Source organism: Bemisia tabaci, chromosome 5 (assembly GCF_918797505.1).
Source record: "Bemisia tabaci chromosome 5, PGI_BMITA_v3".
Lineage (NCBI taxonomy): Eukaryota > Metazoa > Arthropoda > Insecta > Hemiptera > Aleyrodidae > Bemisia > Bemisia tabaci.
In genome coordinates, this window is record NC_092797.1 from 47,203,076 (window position 1) to 47,220,162 (window position 17,087).

At 37.1% G+C, this 17,087-nt stretch overlaps 1 protein-coding gene across 3 annotated transcripts; it reads right to left on the reverse strand.

Moving 5' to 3' along the window:
• Nucleotides 1–849: 849 nt before the first annotated feature.
• Nucleotides 850–15,383, reverse strand: LOC109031061 (RNA-binding protein 1). Of its 3 annotated transcripts, none has more exons than XM_019042369.2 (6): nt 15,227–15,383; nt 13,425–13,637; nt 12,070–12,168; nt 7,556–9,284; nt 5,388–5,485; nt 850–2,365 (listed from the first exon to the last, which is right to left on the reverse strand). In XM_019042369.2, the coding sequence occupies exons 2-4, from the start codon at nt 13,628–13,630 to the stop codon at nt 9,179–9,181; spliced, it is 411 nt and encodes a 136-aa protein (XP_018897914.1). In that variant the 5' UTR covers nt 13,631–13,637; nt 15,227–15,383; the 3' UTR covers nt 850–2,365; nt 5,388–5,485; nt 7,556–9,178. The 3 variants fall into 3 exon arrangements, with proteins under 3 accessions (XP_018897914.1, XP_018897905.1, XP_018897924.1); XM_019042360.2 differs by having other exon boundaries at nt 15,183–15,378; XM_019042379.2 differs by lacking the exon at nt 7,556–9,284 and having other exon boundaries at nt 15,183–15,374.
• Between the last annotated feature and the right edge of the window lie 1,704 nt (nt 15,384–17,087).

Here is a 17,087-nt window from a genome sequence, read left to right on the forward strand (position 1 = left end):
TTAAGAGTTTCTTAACACTTTTTCCTTAAATTTTATTAATCGTAAATTTTACTTAAAAAAATGGCCAAAAAGGGTTTCCTAATGCAAACATTTTAACAGTTTTATCAAGAGTTTTTGAACAATGTTCTTAGAGGTCATTGCTGCTAGGGTAATGCAGAACTTAGTGCTGCTGACAAATTTCTGACTATGCTACAATATGAGGACAGAGGTTGACAGAATCACACAGAGATTAAACCAAGGAAAAGAGAGTTCATCCCTCCCAAAGAATCAATCTTGAGTGCACAGGTTAACAAATATTTTCCTTGTTCAAAAGAATTTTTCTCATTTTGCATTCTTGACAGGAGCAAATTTACGACTTGTTGAGTTCACAACTACACCCAACTCAATTTGTCCCAAAATGCTACTTAGTAATTTCTGCTAAACTCAGTCCATATTTCAACAATATAAAATTCTGATGGATGCAATGCCTGTGGGTAAGCAATAATAAAGGGTGATCCAACAGCCTGCATCACCCCCTTACCCCTTGGCTTCTGGCCTATTTTCAAGGTGGTCCCCCTTTAAAATTTTGGAGGTTCTGAAAATTCGTTTTCTTTCACCTAGAAGCATTCACAAAATTCTATAAGTCTCTATCTCGATTTCTTCAAAAGTTACAGGGGTAATGTTTGGCAGTGGTAGTACAGGACTTTTGCATCACCCTGTGTACATATTCCAATCATGGTGTATAAAATCTACTGGGACATTCTTAAAGCGATTATATCTTAAATTCGCCAAAATAATACCCGAGTTTGAAGCACTATGACTGAGACTGAGGCATTGTAGAAGATTAAGAGGAAAGAAGGTACTAAATGGTGACACTTATCAAAATGGATTTTAATTATCTTCAAAATGATTACTAACAAAAAATTGTGGAGGTTATTACATTAATGTTGCGTAAACGCCAAATAGAATAACCAAAAGATAGTATTCATGTTACCTTGGTCTAAGAGCTCACTTACTGAACCAGTGTGAAAGGACGTATATAGTTTGATGAGAACATTTTTAGTAGTGGATGGTCAAAAATCTATCAGAATAGACATTGAGCCGATGAAACTGAGAGTATTACACTAGCATGAAAAGTAAAAAGTTATTTTTGGACAGATCGAAAAAGAAAGGACCACATTTAAGAGAACGATTTCTTTCTTCAAGAGCGTATAGACTCTTATCCTGGCTTTAGCTGAATGCTAAAACATTCGGTAGAAGAAAGAGAGAAAAGTAAGGGGTTACCAGTTTATTAGTACTCAGATATACTAAAAATGAGGGGAAGAAATATGAGGAAAAAGAGATGTCAGTTTTTTTCAATGGTCACTTGAAATTATCCAAACAAACCAATTTGAATTTAAAAACTGTGAATAAAAGGACTCATATCAGTGCCCCAGAGCCAAAAGGTACCTAATTCCATTGTCTTTTGAGATATCAGGGGCTAACCAGGTGTCGGCTATATTGATTCCGATTTAAATTGCAAATTTTTGAAACTCCATACCTCATGACCCACAAACTCGATTTCTCTGAAAATGTGAGTTAGGTACCTTTTAGCTCTGAGGTACTGATATATTCCATCCACAAATTCTTATCACTTCATATTAACATTGAGCTTAATTTGGAATGTTTTTGTTAGAAAAAAGGAAGAAAAATATTAAGCTCTAAGAATTCTCAAGATAAATTACATGATAAAAGAGAAAAAAAAAATTGATTTTAAAACGTGCCAAATTTTATCATGACAGATGAGAAAACTGATTCACAAAAGAAACGGTTTTATTCCCGTAATGTAAATATAATTAATTACAAAAACGTAATGATAATCTTGATGAAGGTACTTGTACGTGGAATCAATAAAAATACTATAATTTATTTCGGCGGAGAGCGGGGGGGGGGGGGGATCCACAGGTTATGTAAAAATATGATTGAGGTGAAATTTATAAATTCGATAATTTGAAGTCTTTAACTGAACTATGACTGATGTCAGGTTTGTTTTTCAAGTCGGTCATTTAAAACCGAGGGGAAGAGGGATAAAATAAGCAGCTCACATAAAATAGTAGAATTCTGAATTTACCTAAAATTTTTAAATCTGACGAGGGTTACACAGTTCCCTTACCAATTAGTCAACGACGCAACCTTTTTCAAAGGAATTGGTTTTCCACGGAGAGGGCAAATGATAAAACTAGCTAAGCATGTATTTACATAAAATGCAATAAATCTAATAATTCCAGTTGGATAGGCTCTTCAGAAAGTAAGGAGATGATTCCTTCATACACTGTGTAGTAGACAAGTGGAGCTGCATGTATCATCAAGTATATTTCTGCCATACATCAATGATTCAAACTTGAACCTGGAAAATAAGAAGATCATAATGAAACCAAAACAAAGGGCAAGGGTTACCCTAGGTTTGTACACTAGAATGAGCCTCATGGCGAAAAAATAAGGCAGATTTGATAAGGGAAAGAATTTAATATAGCAAAGGATGTACCTTGGTCTTCATGTAATGGTTGAAGGAACAATGCTTGATTAAGGCTCTTCACGTTGACAGACATTCAGGCATTCCCTCTTTCCCTTCTAACATATTTAAGCACAATGACCATTTTATTCCCCTTTCTTTTTTTTGAAAAAAAAAAAAAAAAAAAAAAAAAAAAAAAACACAAGATCTGCGAAACAGCAGGAACGTATATTTTGATCTGCGACGTTGCAGACTTTCTGTAATTCTTCATTCTTTGCATGGACAAATATTCAACTCCATTCCTTGGAAACTTCCCTCATTGAAGAGACATGAATTATTTGCTAATTTCAAAACTCACTTCTTACACAAATACAAGTATTTATTACTTGCTTTTAAACATATATTTCACATGACCTTTAACGAAAAATGCCTCATGCATTTTGCCTATTTTTTTACACTCAAAATCTTGGGACATGACATACATCAATTCAAAAATGCAAACCGCCATTAGAATTTCTGAATTGGGCAGATTCACCCAGAATCAACCTAACAGCGTTTTATGTGACCAAACTTCCTCTCATTTTTTATTTTTTAAACAAAGAACTTTGTAAAGCATTGAAACTCTTGATTTTCCTCTGAGTATGAAGAATGTACTCACTAAATTTCAAGTCAGAGTGTGACTTTGTTTCCAGGTAAAAAAAAGAGAAAAAAGAGAAAAAGAAGAAAAAAAGAAAAACAAACAAACAAACACGAGAAAAAATTAGGCAACATCTGATTTTATTGGGCTGATTCTGGCAAATCCGTTCAATAGATCAAATTACCACTTGCTTTTCTCTGACTGTAAATGGAAACATCAATGAAGTTTGTTAGGATAAATGAACGTATTTATGTTGAAAGGAAATTTGTATAAAAGATTTGCATACAACATAGTTGTTGTTTTTTTTTTTTTTTTTTTTTTTTTTTTTTTTTTTTTTTTTTTTTTTTTTTTTTTTGGCGTAAATACGTCCAAATATACAAACTCAGTGACAGACTTTCCTTAGGAATAAACATTTTGATATAGTTCAGAAATTTAGACACCCTGGTTTCATATCTCTTTTTCTATACAAAATATGAAAATACTTACAGCATATCATGTTAATGAGAAATCAAATCCATATCTCCTTCTGAGATTATAAAGGAGATTAAAGGAAAGATCAAAGCCAAAAAAGCCCCCGGCTTTGATAAAATCTCCGGTCTTATTCTAAAAAATCTCCCACATAAGGCAATAATGAAATTGGTCGGTATCTTTAATGCTGTTCTACGATTTAAATACATTCCCACACAATGGAAAATGGCAGAAATTATCACTCTGCTCAAACCAGATAAACCGCCTGCAGAATCTGCATCGTACCGGCCAATTTCTTTGTTGCCAGTTCTGGGAAAACTGTTTGAAAAGTTGTACATAAAACGTCTCAATGAAATAGTCAAACAAAATAATTTAATTATCGATGCACAATTTGGCTTTCGAGCTCAGCATTCGACAGTTGATCAATTACATCGCATCACAAAATTCATTGAGGACGCCCTTGAAAAGGGGGAATATTGTGTGGCGGTTTTTCTTGATGTTGCACAAGCGTTCGATCGTGTCTGGCACGAGCGTCTCATTGGAAAGCTTTTCTCAATGCTCCCTTGTAACCATGTGGAGCTCCTGTCTTCTTTTCTCACAGGGAGACAATTTCGAGTTCGTTACGAAAACTCAACCTCTGGTTTCAGACCCATTAGAGCAGGAGTTCCTCAGGGTTCTTGCTTGTCCCCCCTTCTTTACTCTCTCTTTACAGCGGACATCCCACAGTCCGGGAGGAGGGGTAAGTTGGGAGTTTACGCCGATGATACTCTCGTGTTGGCTTCGTCTAAGAGCTATAGAGAGGCACGTCATACAACTCAACAACACTTGAATAAAATCAACAAGTGGACTTTGAGAGATAAAACAAAGTTAAATGCCACAAAATCGGTAGAAGTAATCTTTACAAATCGCCCTTATAAACACATTCCACTTTCCCTAGGGAACGATATAATTCCACATGACACAACTGCCAAATATCTCGGACTTCACCTGGATTCCAGGCTCAGGTGGGGCACCCATATTAAAAAGAAAGTAGCCCAGCTACGTTTAAAGTTCTCTAATATGCAGTGGCTCGTCGGACGAAAGTCACGGTTACCTTTAAATATTAAGTTACTCCTCTACAAGTCAATGTTGAGGCCTGTTTGGAGCTATGGCTGCCAATTGTGGGGTTGTGCAGCCAAAACAAATTTAGATAAGATAGAAGTAATACAAATGAAAATTCTGAGAAGCATAGCTAAAGCTCGTTGGTACGAGAGGAATGTCGATATTCGGGCAGACCTCGACATTGATTCTGTGGAGGACTACATCACCAAGATGTACACCGCATATGAGAGCAGGTTGCATCGGCACCCCAACCCTGAAGCGCTCGCGCTCTTGGAATGGGACCGATGCCTCCGCCGATTAAAACGTCGCAAGCCCCATGAGCTTGGAATCCAGGGGTTCTCAAAATTCTCATAATATTAATCATCGTGCCTCTCTACGCTCTTAGGACGTAATCGGAGGTTCTTGGCCTTTGACCGAGTCCGGTCGCCCAATTCTACACATAAATTAATAAGACCTTTTTACTTTGAAGTAAATCTGTCTTGATTCTTTCTCCTTAATATTGGAAAGGTAGTACTTTTTATAAAATGTATCTAGAATCAGTTTAATATTATTTAGACAATTAAGACAAGCTTTTAAAAGACTTATATGAAGTCTAAAAGTGTTTTTTGTACAAAAATTTCTATTGTGCAAATAAAAAAAAAAAAAAAAAAAAAAAAAAATGTTAATGAGAGGACTAAAGCAAAGGAAACAAATAAAATACATGAAAAGTACCTTGATTGTTGTTCTAGCGGCGCTCGCGAGAAAAGGAACGTCCACGAGATCTAGAACGGGAGCGACTGAGCGAGCGGTATCGTCTTGGTGATCTTGAGCTGTAAAAAATCAATGAAACGTGAGACTTTTACAAAACTACCTAAGGGTCACTATTTCTTGGGGATGGAGGAATGACTGAGATAGTTTACATGACAAAACTTTTGGGAAAGCAATCAGTGGAAATTGAATACTTCCACCAGTTCCAGATTCAATTTTGAGCAGAAACTATTTCCATGGATCTCAAGTTCTGCTAAGTTTCGCTAGTAAGAGCACTACCTAGATTTGTGCATAAAACATTCCAGATTTGAGTAACCAAACTGAACTTGCAAGCAAATTGTAGGGAAGAGATATTTTCTTTCTTTTAGGCACACTTTAGTGTTGATCAATTGTCAGAAAATAATTTAAACGAAGATCTACTTCAATTTACAGGAGAAGGTTATAAAAAAAGAAAAAAAAATTGCAGTATAAACAAAAGAAAAAAGTGCAATTTCATCACAATAGAAGAGGATAAAAAAGAAAAATTAATTCTGTGAGAAAAACTATAAAAATAATATAAAATCAACTCCAGCAACAATAGATGCTCTATCGTCAGTGGAAAGAACAAACTCAAAGCTTCCAAGATGGTGTTTGGGTGTGGTACAATCAGCAATTTACACTAAACTGGCGGCTCTTCATATGTACATGGTGTGTTGTTAGGTAGTTTTCATTGCAGCTTTCCTTTTTAATTTGTTAATTGAATAACTGATTGTGGCTTCGACTGTGCGGTTATTTTGTTAAAAAATTGCAATTTTTAGATGTTTTCCTTTGAATCAAAGACTTATCACGGTTGTCCACTCATGGAAAATACCAGGATCTGGGTAACTCTACATATCCAGAAAGATACCTTTTTAAAATGCAGTAAAAGAAAAAGGGATGAAATCGTCAGACTAAATGTCATTAGAGTAAAATTTAATGGCAGCATTAAAAAAAAAGTTTGGCTCTAAAAACTGTTATTACGGGCTTTAAGGACATGCTGTCTATTCAGGTTGCAGCGCTGGAGAGTTACAGGTGTATGAACCGTATTTTCCACTGCTCCAAGTTTAGTCACCAGAGCAACAGTATCTACACCTCGAAATTGCACTCCCTGAGCTTACCATGGAAAAAGTAAGTATGGGGAACAAAACATTGCAGTAAGGATACACTGATACTTCCTGGCTGCAGCTTGAAAAAAGGTAAATTTTGAAAAAAATTGTCTATACATATAGCCTGTATAATTAAGGCGTTCAGAGCTAGAACTTTTTTTTTTTTTTTTTTTTCAGCACCCTTGCAAGTATTTCAACTTGCTTAATGGATCAGCTGCATGACAATGTTAAAATTAAAGCATTACATGACATGGTCCCCCATCAATAATTGTATGAAATGCACTGAATACATACAGGGTGATTCAAAAGTCTCGCACGGTCCCTATAGCTGTTGGAGTCCTTTCCTCTTTATAGGGTGGTCCTTTTGAAATTTCGGGGGTCTCGAAACATGGCTTTTTTTTTACCTTTGAGCACTCAAAAATGTCTAATCTCTCTCTGATTTGCTCAAAAGTTAGAGAGGTTATGATTGTAGTGCAGGCCTTTTGTATCATCCTGTATAATAAAATGTCTTAAATAACCTCATAAGAGAGCGAGAGACTGAAGTTTGTTTACATTCAAATTTCTCAATAAGAACTTGACGATTGTTAAGAAAACTAAAATCAATGCAAATAAAAATGACAACAGAAAACTTATTGCCCCACAAACATTTCCTTCCTTCTCAAACTTGCTTACTACAATACTTGTTCATTTGCAAAGAATAAAGTCAGTGCTCAGAGCAAAGTATTTCATCACTAAGCTTGTTGAAGTTTTATCAGTTTCAGATTTTCAAAAATAAAAGACTTCCTTTCCTTGATCAAGAGTAGAGTTTGGAAATTTGAAAAAGATCACCATGACGTGCAAGATATTTTGATGGTACCACATGTATTGTAATGCTAGGCTTCTAACTCTCTCTGACAGTCCACCGTTCAAGCAGGCATAGAGTGAAAACTTTGAACACCCATTGTTGCTGGAGATTTAAAATAATATGCGATCATATTAGCATCAAATTTGTAAAAAAAGAATACGTACAATGACTACGGAGATGCTAAAGAGTAGTGTTAATTTAACAAGATGACAAGTTGAGTAGGGGGCAGTAGACAGAAGGGTTGAGTAGAGGTGAACGGAGAGCTGATTGCGGTGACTGGAAGGCGCAGCGATGGCACGACCTTTACGATTCTCTCCCGATTACATTTCTGGTTTTTGAAACTTACAAAACACTGTTCATAATGGAATTTTGTGCTGTAAGTTAGCTATTCTTGAGTGACTGGATTTTGGAGATAGTTTATTATAAACCAGTTGTATTTTTTTTTATTTGCAATATAAGTTTATAACGATCGAAACCTATGATCCAATTAGGATGAAACAGGCGAGGCTTCAGGCAAGTGTTTTCAAAATATTTCAGTTCACTAATCACTAATTAACTTGGCAACTGTTCATCGCAAAGCATTTTAATGAAACTGAATGTCTTTTGAAGGAAAATAATCTCCTCAAGCCTAAAATACGACTTACTCTAAAAAATTGCAATCTTGATGCCTTGATTGAGCTAAACATCTTAGCAATTGTTTGGTCCTGAGATATCTCCTAAGTACAGATTTTTCGAACCATTCAATCTCACTTTCTGAGCTTTTCTTTGTGCTAATGTGAAAAGTGCGCTTGTTAGTTGACGTATTAATAATTAAAATTTGAATACTTGACAATTTTCTTTACTAAGTAATTTTTTTCATTTTATTTTTATGGAGACTTTACTGTGACTCAATTAAGATGGTAAAGGAGAAATCAAACCAGAAACTGAGCGACTTTGTACACTTCAGTAACTTGAGTGCAAACTCGTAAAAATAATGGAAACTTTTTCTTTTGCTACCCCTCCTGACTTGGTTTAATACAATAACAGGATCTCATTTCCTGAAAATTACTATAAAGTAAGAGCGGTGAACCGTGCAGTACAAGCTTCATTTTTAATTTAAGCAACGTTTTTCTAAAACTGTTTATATGTTTGTAAAGGATGCTTTTTATGTTGGTGGTGACTTGTAAATGTTGCTGAAGTCGATTTTGCTGTCAAAATTCTTCTGCTGACGGTTACTCTGTATTTACTATTTAAGCCACAAACAACGCTTCAAGTCTTGTGATTACTACAATAATTGATAAACAGGATATCAGTGAAAAAGGATTTTTACAGTCATTTGAGACAGAGATTATTTAATTTATGTCTTTTGTGACGGATTTAAAAACATATTCTGCGAAAAAAATTGAATCAACTTTAGGACTGATTGCTATTATTCAACCGATTTTACGGAATTTAGTAGATGTAGGACCTTCGAAAATGACTAAAGATAGACAATTACCTTTTTGTAATTATATGATCACAGGCTGTTTTCATCTTCCATGCCCCCCTAAAATATGTATTCAATCATAATTGAATAATCTCCACTTGCGTTTGAATGAAAAGATGACATAACAGAAAAGCTGCAGAGCTCTGTTTTAAAGGCTAAGCAACATTTCAACAAGGCACTTGTAAAAAACCTGTTTCAAAACCAGAAATGCAAACGGTTTAGAAGCAACCGAATGGTTTAAGTAAAAGCTTTACGCTTTAATAACATTGTCAACGCGTAAAGATGGACTACAACTGGGCCGAGGCCGGGGCGGACTTGGTGCCTAGGTAGGCAGTGCTAGTAGAGAGTGATGAAGATGGTGGATGTTGTATGTGGTAGTGGTGGTAGATTGTAGTTTTTTGGATAGTTGAACAAACAAGTAGTACAACCTGTCAACACCACCCAAATCAACTTTCAGTAAAACAGTACACAATGCCCGGCCTGAAGGAGTCAATCACTAGTTAGGATTCACTTCCTTTTCTAAGTCCATTAATACCACTTCAAATTTAGTGGAGAAAAAAATCAATAATAAAGTCGAGAAAGTAGAAACGAAAAAAGTCTCTATTCTCACAAGTAAAAACTTCTCTTTCAGGACCATTCTAGTACTACGCAAAACCCTACTTACAACAGTTGACAAAATTCTAAATCCTTCCCCCTTGCGAGTTGTGCAACTCTACCTTGGACACTCCCTTCTTCTTTTCCCTTTTCATTAACGTAACTTCTTTAAGAAAGAAAAAAAAATTCTATAGGTGTTGAGAATCAAACCAATTTTGGCGTTTAGAGAGATTTCTTTGACTGAAATTGATACAAAAATGGGTAGCTGTGCCATAAGAGGCCCTTTTCATGCTAGAGAGCGTAATACAACGTGCAAATATGTACAGATTGTATCAACTGGGCAACTACATACTCTTGTTTTTCTTTTCTTCTCTCATCACAGCACGGTTTGAGAGAAAAAAATTCTATTTTCAACAGTCCAAAAGTGTTACTGAAGACTGGTCTAGGCCCCCCCCTCCCCCTCCGGCGTGTTACGTAATACTTGAACAGTCCTTTTTTTTGGCGATTACATTTCTATTTCATTCATGTTACAGGCAAAGACAGAGCCTGACTTTTGTCCTCGCTACAAAATAGAGAATGCAAATAAAAAGAAAAACGGGTAAATAGCAGTGATGCGAACCCAGAGCAGCCTTTTTATCTATTAGGATATTCAGGCAAAAATTCTATAAACAACAGCGTAAATGGATTGACTAATCTTGTCATTCACATAATACGCTTCATTCTAACATCTTCCTAAATTCGTTTTGCTGACTAATGAGCATATTATCAATCTTACGAACAAGAGACGCTGTAATGATTGGCTGCTAGACACGATATGAATTAAAACACTATGCAAACAACTTGTTTCCTCATCAAAATTTCACGAGAATAACAAACAACACAACAGGAAGCCTGGAAATCAACTCCTTAATAAGATGCAATTAATATTGATGAAATGGAAAAAATACAAATGATGTCATTTGTATAATCTAACTTCTATTTGATCTGTGCTGAAAATACTTATTAGTACAGAGTTGATTTTTGAACTTCTTACTGCGTGAATCATTTTTCAGGTAAGATATTTCAGGGAAAACAAGTGATGGTTTTCCTAAGTTCGAACATCGCGTAGTGGCCTATTGGCTAAGTATCATAAAAATACAAGATTGAGCTGATGAAACATTTTAAAAAGGACCATATTCATTATAAACCTAATAAGTCTCTGGAGCTGAGAAAGTCGGTCAAATTAAGACTATATGAATGGCTTGTACAGCTTCTCACAATGGGTATGCTCCAGGGTTGTCATGGATGATGATCATGGTGAACTTAAGAAAGGATAAGGCAATTACTGTTGGATACCATTCTACTTTCTCAGAGTTTGAGTCAAACAACTTTTCATGTTTACAAGTTTGAAAACAAATGGGATTCCTGTCTTTGCTTGCAACAAAGAAATACAAGTAGTAATAATTTTTTTTCTAAAAAAAAATAAAAATAAATCTGAGTTTAACTAAAAAACCACAACATATTATATACACCTGACGGCAGGGACGCCATTAGAGGGGGGCAGGCTGGACATTTTATCCAGTCAGGGTGGGGATAACCCCTTGTCTGCCGTTTCCAAAGTGAGAAGCTTGGCAAAAAAAACCTTGTCACTTTTTTGCCAGGCCTTGCAATAACCTGAAATGGCGCTCTTGCCTAGCCGCAGTCATTTTTAAGGAAATTTAAAAATTTCAATTTTTGCTTCGCAGGTGTGAAAGACGCAGATTGTAGCACGCATGAGGGAAATTTGAGGAGTCATGATCAGGGGTGCAGCATCTATCAAACTCCCAAAACCAGGGTTGTATGAAAAAATGGGAAATCTGTGAAAGAAATTGGGAGACCAATCTGTGTCAGGGATTAACTGCTCAAGTTTTTCCACAAAATCGCAGAAATTTGTTAAAGAGGGAGCAAAAAAGAAACATAACATGAATTTTATTAACAGGAAGGCTGGGAACTTTCCGTCCCTGGCTATGGCTATTCATTTAGATTCATTCTTTTTTCAAGGCTCATGGTTTTAGATGAGAGAGGCAAAACATACATTTTGCTATGTAATCAGGCACGTGTCAATAAGGCAAATGTATAATTTTGCTGAAGGCAAAAATGCTGGATCCCAAGCAATAGTCTGCGTTTAGAAAATTCGGGCGAGGGCTGCAATATGAATGGGGAAGGGGGAGAAGGTGGCATAATGTACCTCATGGATGGATCTTTACAACCATGGACTTCCTGTCGCGAAGGAATGCAAACAAAAATCATTTAAATGTTTTCTAGCAGACTGTGATAGAACTTTGCTTGCTTGTCTTCCCAAAAAGGAGGTTTTTCACTTTTTACCTCATCCTCCCTTCACTAAAAAGGGCATATAAGAGGCATTTGGTGGCAAAATTGCGATACAATAATAATTGGAGCAAAAAAGGGGGAGAGGGAGGGAAGAAAATAGAAGATACACACTAGAAGTTCTAAACAAGCCCAGAGAAGAGAACATATGGAAATGATTTTTGGATTGACTATTCGCTTCCATAAAAGCTGGGCAGAGCTTTTCAGTGATATTGATCCTTCTGAATCAATTTAGTAAGTATTAGGTAATGTATAAAATGACATAAATATTACCGTCTGTAAACAGGAGAGCGCCTTCGGGGAGGTCCACCACCTCGAAATCGAGATCGGCCATTCGACATTTCTACAATTATTCGTGATCCACAGCACCGTCTAAACAAAGAGAGAAATTTCAATTAGACAAATGAAAAGTTCTTTAACTAGTGCATGAATGAAGAGACAAGGTGTCTAACTTTTGGCTGAATCACTGAGTTTGGTAACAGCCCAATACCGATAACTTTAACAAGGTTGTCATTATTTTATTATCTTCAAATTCTCTGGCTTTTCCTGATTTTTACTTTACTTTTATGCTTTTCTCTGACTCCAAAATTGTCTAATTCCCTGACCTCCAAACAAAATTTCCGCCTCCTTTTTTCTCCGTTAAAATACAATATCTATCACTGAACTTAGGATAAAATTTCTTTGTTCAAAGATGAAATGATAGGTAAAGGCATTTAGTAGCAGCTTAACATACGAAAAGTCTTAGAAATGTCCAGAAGGATAAACAGTTAGAAGGTCAACGATGTTTTTGTAATTGGTAGATGTTTCTTGTAGTCCCCAACTTCTCCCAGTCGTCACAAAGGACCCCGCACACCTCTTAGGGGAAGCTGCATCACGAAGAATTGCCTTCTGACTTATGTATTTTAATTCTCCTCAAGATGCTGATCAAAAGTTATAATTGTGCCAACTTTCTATGATGCACCGTTCTCGCAAAAAACCTATGAGAAGATTCAATTATTCAGTGATAAAAAGCCAGAAAGATTCCTCAATTCAGTGATAAAAAGCCAGAAAGATTCCTCAATTCAGTGCTCGATTGACAAGCGGCTATGTGTCAACAAGGAAATCATGGGGACTCCCGCACCGAGCAGCAGTCTTATCTCGGATTCCGCGCGCCGTTTTGCTCAACCATCATCCAAATCAGATTCTTGAGGAGCATAAGAACAGGAAAGTCTGAACGTCTACCAGGCGAGTGCGGGAGGGAGATAGCCCCTGAGTCGGCAGGTACAGATAAGAAGACGGACACATGCTACATTTTTTCCTTATTCACATCGGGCCTGTTCTCAAATGCTTTGTTCTTTTTTATTCATAGTCGCCGAATAATTGAATCTTCTCATAGGTTTTTTGCGAAAACAGTGCATCGTAGAAAGTTGGCGCAATTATAACTTTTGATCAGCATCTTGAGGAGAATCAAAATACATAAGTCAGAAGGCAATTCTTTGTGGTGCAGCTTCCCATAAGAGGTGTGCGGGGTCCTTTACTGATTTTTCAGACCGCTGGCAACCCTCCATTGAGCTTCCTTTTTGGATCAACTTCCGAATGATACACCCAAAAAGTGTCACTTTGAATTATCTGAAATAAGTTGAGCTTACGTTCGGTCTAGTCCTCTGACAGCATCTTCAGCGTCTCTTGGGTCTTCAAATTCAATGAATGCAAAACCAGGAGGATTACGGGCAATCCAGATATTTCTGATCGGCCCATATTTGGAGAAAGCATCTTCTAACTCATTTTTGTTTGCGTTGTTTCCCAAATTTCCGATGTAGACTTTGCACTCAATATCCCACTCACGATGAGACATGCTGAAACTAAGAATGAAAAAGAGGTTAGGGCAGAAAACAACAAATATGCTCTTTTGAGATTGGATAAAACTTCCTTTCATTAATAAAGGCAACAGGGGGGATAAGAAGCTTTTTGAACTCAGAAATTTTCAAAGTGGTGAGTAGCCATTCACATTATTCACTCTCTCAGTTTTTACTTCTCAGGTTGGCATCACATTAACCCAAAGACATTGGATCACGTAGACCGTGCATGTGAGCTGAAGCCTGCGACACTTCTTGGTTCTTCGCATGGCACAACGATCGATAAGCGTATAGCACTGATCTTGCATCGGTAATCTTAGTTGTCCCACAGTGCATGCGCAGTACAGGCCCCCGTGAATTTTTGTCGAATTGTGAGGCACTTTCTCAATTGGTAATTAGCTCAGCGAAGTGAAACCTTACAATTAAGTTGTACATAATGTACCTGCAACTTTCGTCTGAGGGAATTTTCTCTGAAAGTCTTTACTCTAAGACTTCGGCTACAAGTTTTGAAATGAGGCACCCAAACAGGGCATGGCCTCCGGAGCAACTGAAGGTATTCTTAGGTTTACCCGATGACCAGCATTAATACAATGGATCACGAGAATGGAGAGGCCGTAACTAGTCAGTTCTGTGACGTCAAGCTAGTAGATATTTACCGAAAACAACAAGCATCTCCGGGTCATCAGTGCATCGATGAGTGAGGCAGTCGCTGCGTGGACCAATCAGAGTGGCTCTCGATCGGCCGAAGTTGCGCGAGCGGCCCGTTTGAATCTGAGTGGAGTAACGATTTTCGGTATTACGCATTCATTTCCTCGATATTTAGACAATGTCACAAATGAACTAGTTAGTTTTCTAAAGTGAAATTTCATCCTCTTTCTAAACGGTTCTTATGAAATTTTGCGTCAGATCAACCCTGAAAGAGATATCGGCGAGAAATCATCGCGCGGCAAGCGTTCTCCCATAAGAACGCGTGTTAAACCGCGGCCGAGTTTCATCTACTAGTGTGACGCCTAACATATCAGCCCACTGTTCAGCTGTCTCCAAGGGTCGATGCAACCATTGAGTTATATACAGCAATAAGGAGAACCAAAAGGTATTGGCTAAGTTTACTTAGACAACACGACAACTATTTGTAATGGGTGGGGCTTCACATCAGCCAAAAGACAAGTCAGCTGGCTTCAAATTTTAGAAGTGCATCCAGAGAAATAAGAGCTTAAGTATTTACATATCAGTTACCATTAGAGAAAGTAGGCTCAGAGATGTCTAGAAGGTGTAGGGAAACAATAACATTCTAGGAACTGTGATTGAAGGCCGGTTAACTAACATATCTTTGAGGGAAGTGTCAATGATTCTATCCCTGTCCCTTTGGAAACGCTTTATCAACCATAAATGAATGTATTATCGTGAAGTTAAAGTTATAAGGATTCATACTTTAGGAGCCTTAAGCTATGGTAATGAAAAATGCATGATAGCGACAAAGGCTTTCGAGGAAACTTAGGCCATGAGAGCAGGAGAGGAGAAATGCAGTCGGCAAAAAAGAGAATCAATTACCTGCGAAGGCAAACTTAGGAGCGCTTGACAGATGCAATACTCACAAACAGAAAACTTCTCGCAGTTAGTTACGGTGAAAAACAATTTAGAAGAGTTCACTGCCACAAGAGGCACTTCAGAAATTCAGAACACTCCTTCAAAATTCGGTAGTGAAAATTGAGTATCGTGAAAGATGGCGTGATCCGCAAATTAATAATGGCGACCGAAGGGGCGGAGTTCAATCGTCGACATCGGCAGAAGTCGAATTCGAAAAAAGGGCAGACGTCGAGACGTCGACTCGAAGCGAACGGGTCGAATGGTTCCGCGAACTGCCGCGAATGTCATGAACATTCGCCGGGGCGAGTTCGGACGAGTTTGTTATTGTTTCTCATTAAACTAAAAACTAACCCCTTTTGAGGACGTAAGTAATCGTAATAGTACATCTACCTATTTAATAGTCAAGAACGTCTAATATTTTTCACTGAATAAATTTTCGCATGTCGTCGGATAAATTATTTTTTTGGCAGTGTGTCTGTTTAGTAGTAATTTCTTGCCTAGCCACTGCTGTTCATTGTCGGAACGGTGGGAAGTTAATCGAAGCTGTTCAATCCGGAAGTGTTTTTGAGTCAGTTTAAATTAATTAATTAATTTCTTTTTCAGTCTGAGCCCTAATTGAGTGGACACTCTACGACTTTCGCGTAGGTAGGTGGAAAAATCCACTTTTTGAGGAAAATGTACCTAGTCTTTCAGCAGTTCATAGATTATCTCCACTCGCTACCACGCCAAAGGAGCATATCATTGCGTCTGATCATTGAAGGTTTCTTGAGAACCAAGTTGATGAAAAATGCAGATGAAACTGTAGCTTTTCTTGTTCTTGAAAAACTTTAATGGCAGATTTTCTTATACAGCGAGGGAAACGTCTCTGCTCCATGGTCATAGTCGCCTTGACTGAAGATTTCTTCGATGGTAAAGTTCCTTATCACCTTTAATACGCTTTAATATCACAGGTCTTTACATCTACCTCATTGTAAGTTGCTTTCAAGCCTCTACTTTGACAACTTTATTCTTGATGTGGAAGCCAACGTTTTGTTACCCACAGGAGTTACTTGGAAATAAATACATTCATGTAGGATACCTAGAATTTACTACCGACACAGTTTCCTTTGCTTCAATCTGCTTTTGCGCAGTTCCTCATACTGTAACGTGACAAGACTGAGTCATAGAAGGGTGCCTCGGCTCCCTACTAAAGAGAGACAGGGTGCTGAAAACACGAACACAAAAAGATAAGAGGATGAAACACTTGAGGCCCAGCCTCAAAGAAGTACAACTGGAACTTCTCACACTAGTCCTAATCGGAACATTTTAATTCAAACATGGAAAAAGTTATGACATAGGTACCTATCGAGCATTCTTTTTGCACATCGCGGTAAGACATGATACTTTCAAAGACGAGAAAAATCAAGTTTATTTTCCATGAAATTAAAAAAAAAATTAGGCATTTTCACCGCGACTTGTTTCTGAAAACACAGAAATGAGACATTGATTTTTACACGCAACTTCATAAGAGTTTTTCACTTTCATTGAAGAAATTTGAAGTTCATTTTATAAATCCTTCCATTTTAAGGGGATGCATAATGAAGGTGACATCACTTAACCACAATCCTATCTGCAGTTGCATCATTTCAGATGTTCTTAAATTTTTTACTATTTTGAAGCATAACGGATCAGTACATGAAGAAAAATTGCATGTAATGCACCGATTCTGAGATGCTATCAATCCATATTCCTTGCACAATGGAAATTTTTCTAGGTTCACCATTGATGTGTATGTCTTATCACATTAAAAGATAAAAATAAATAAAAAAAGCCACTTAGCGCCCCAGCTGGGTCTTATTAGAAAAGATATTAAAAAAACTTAAATTCCCT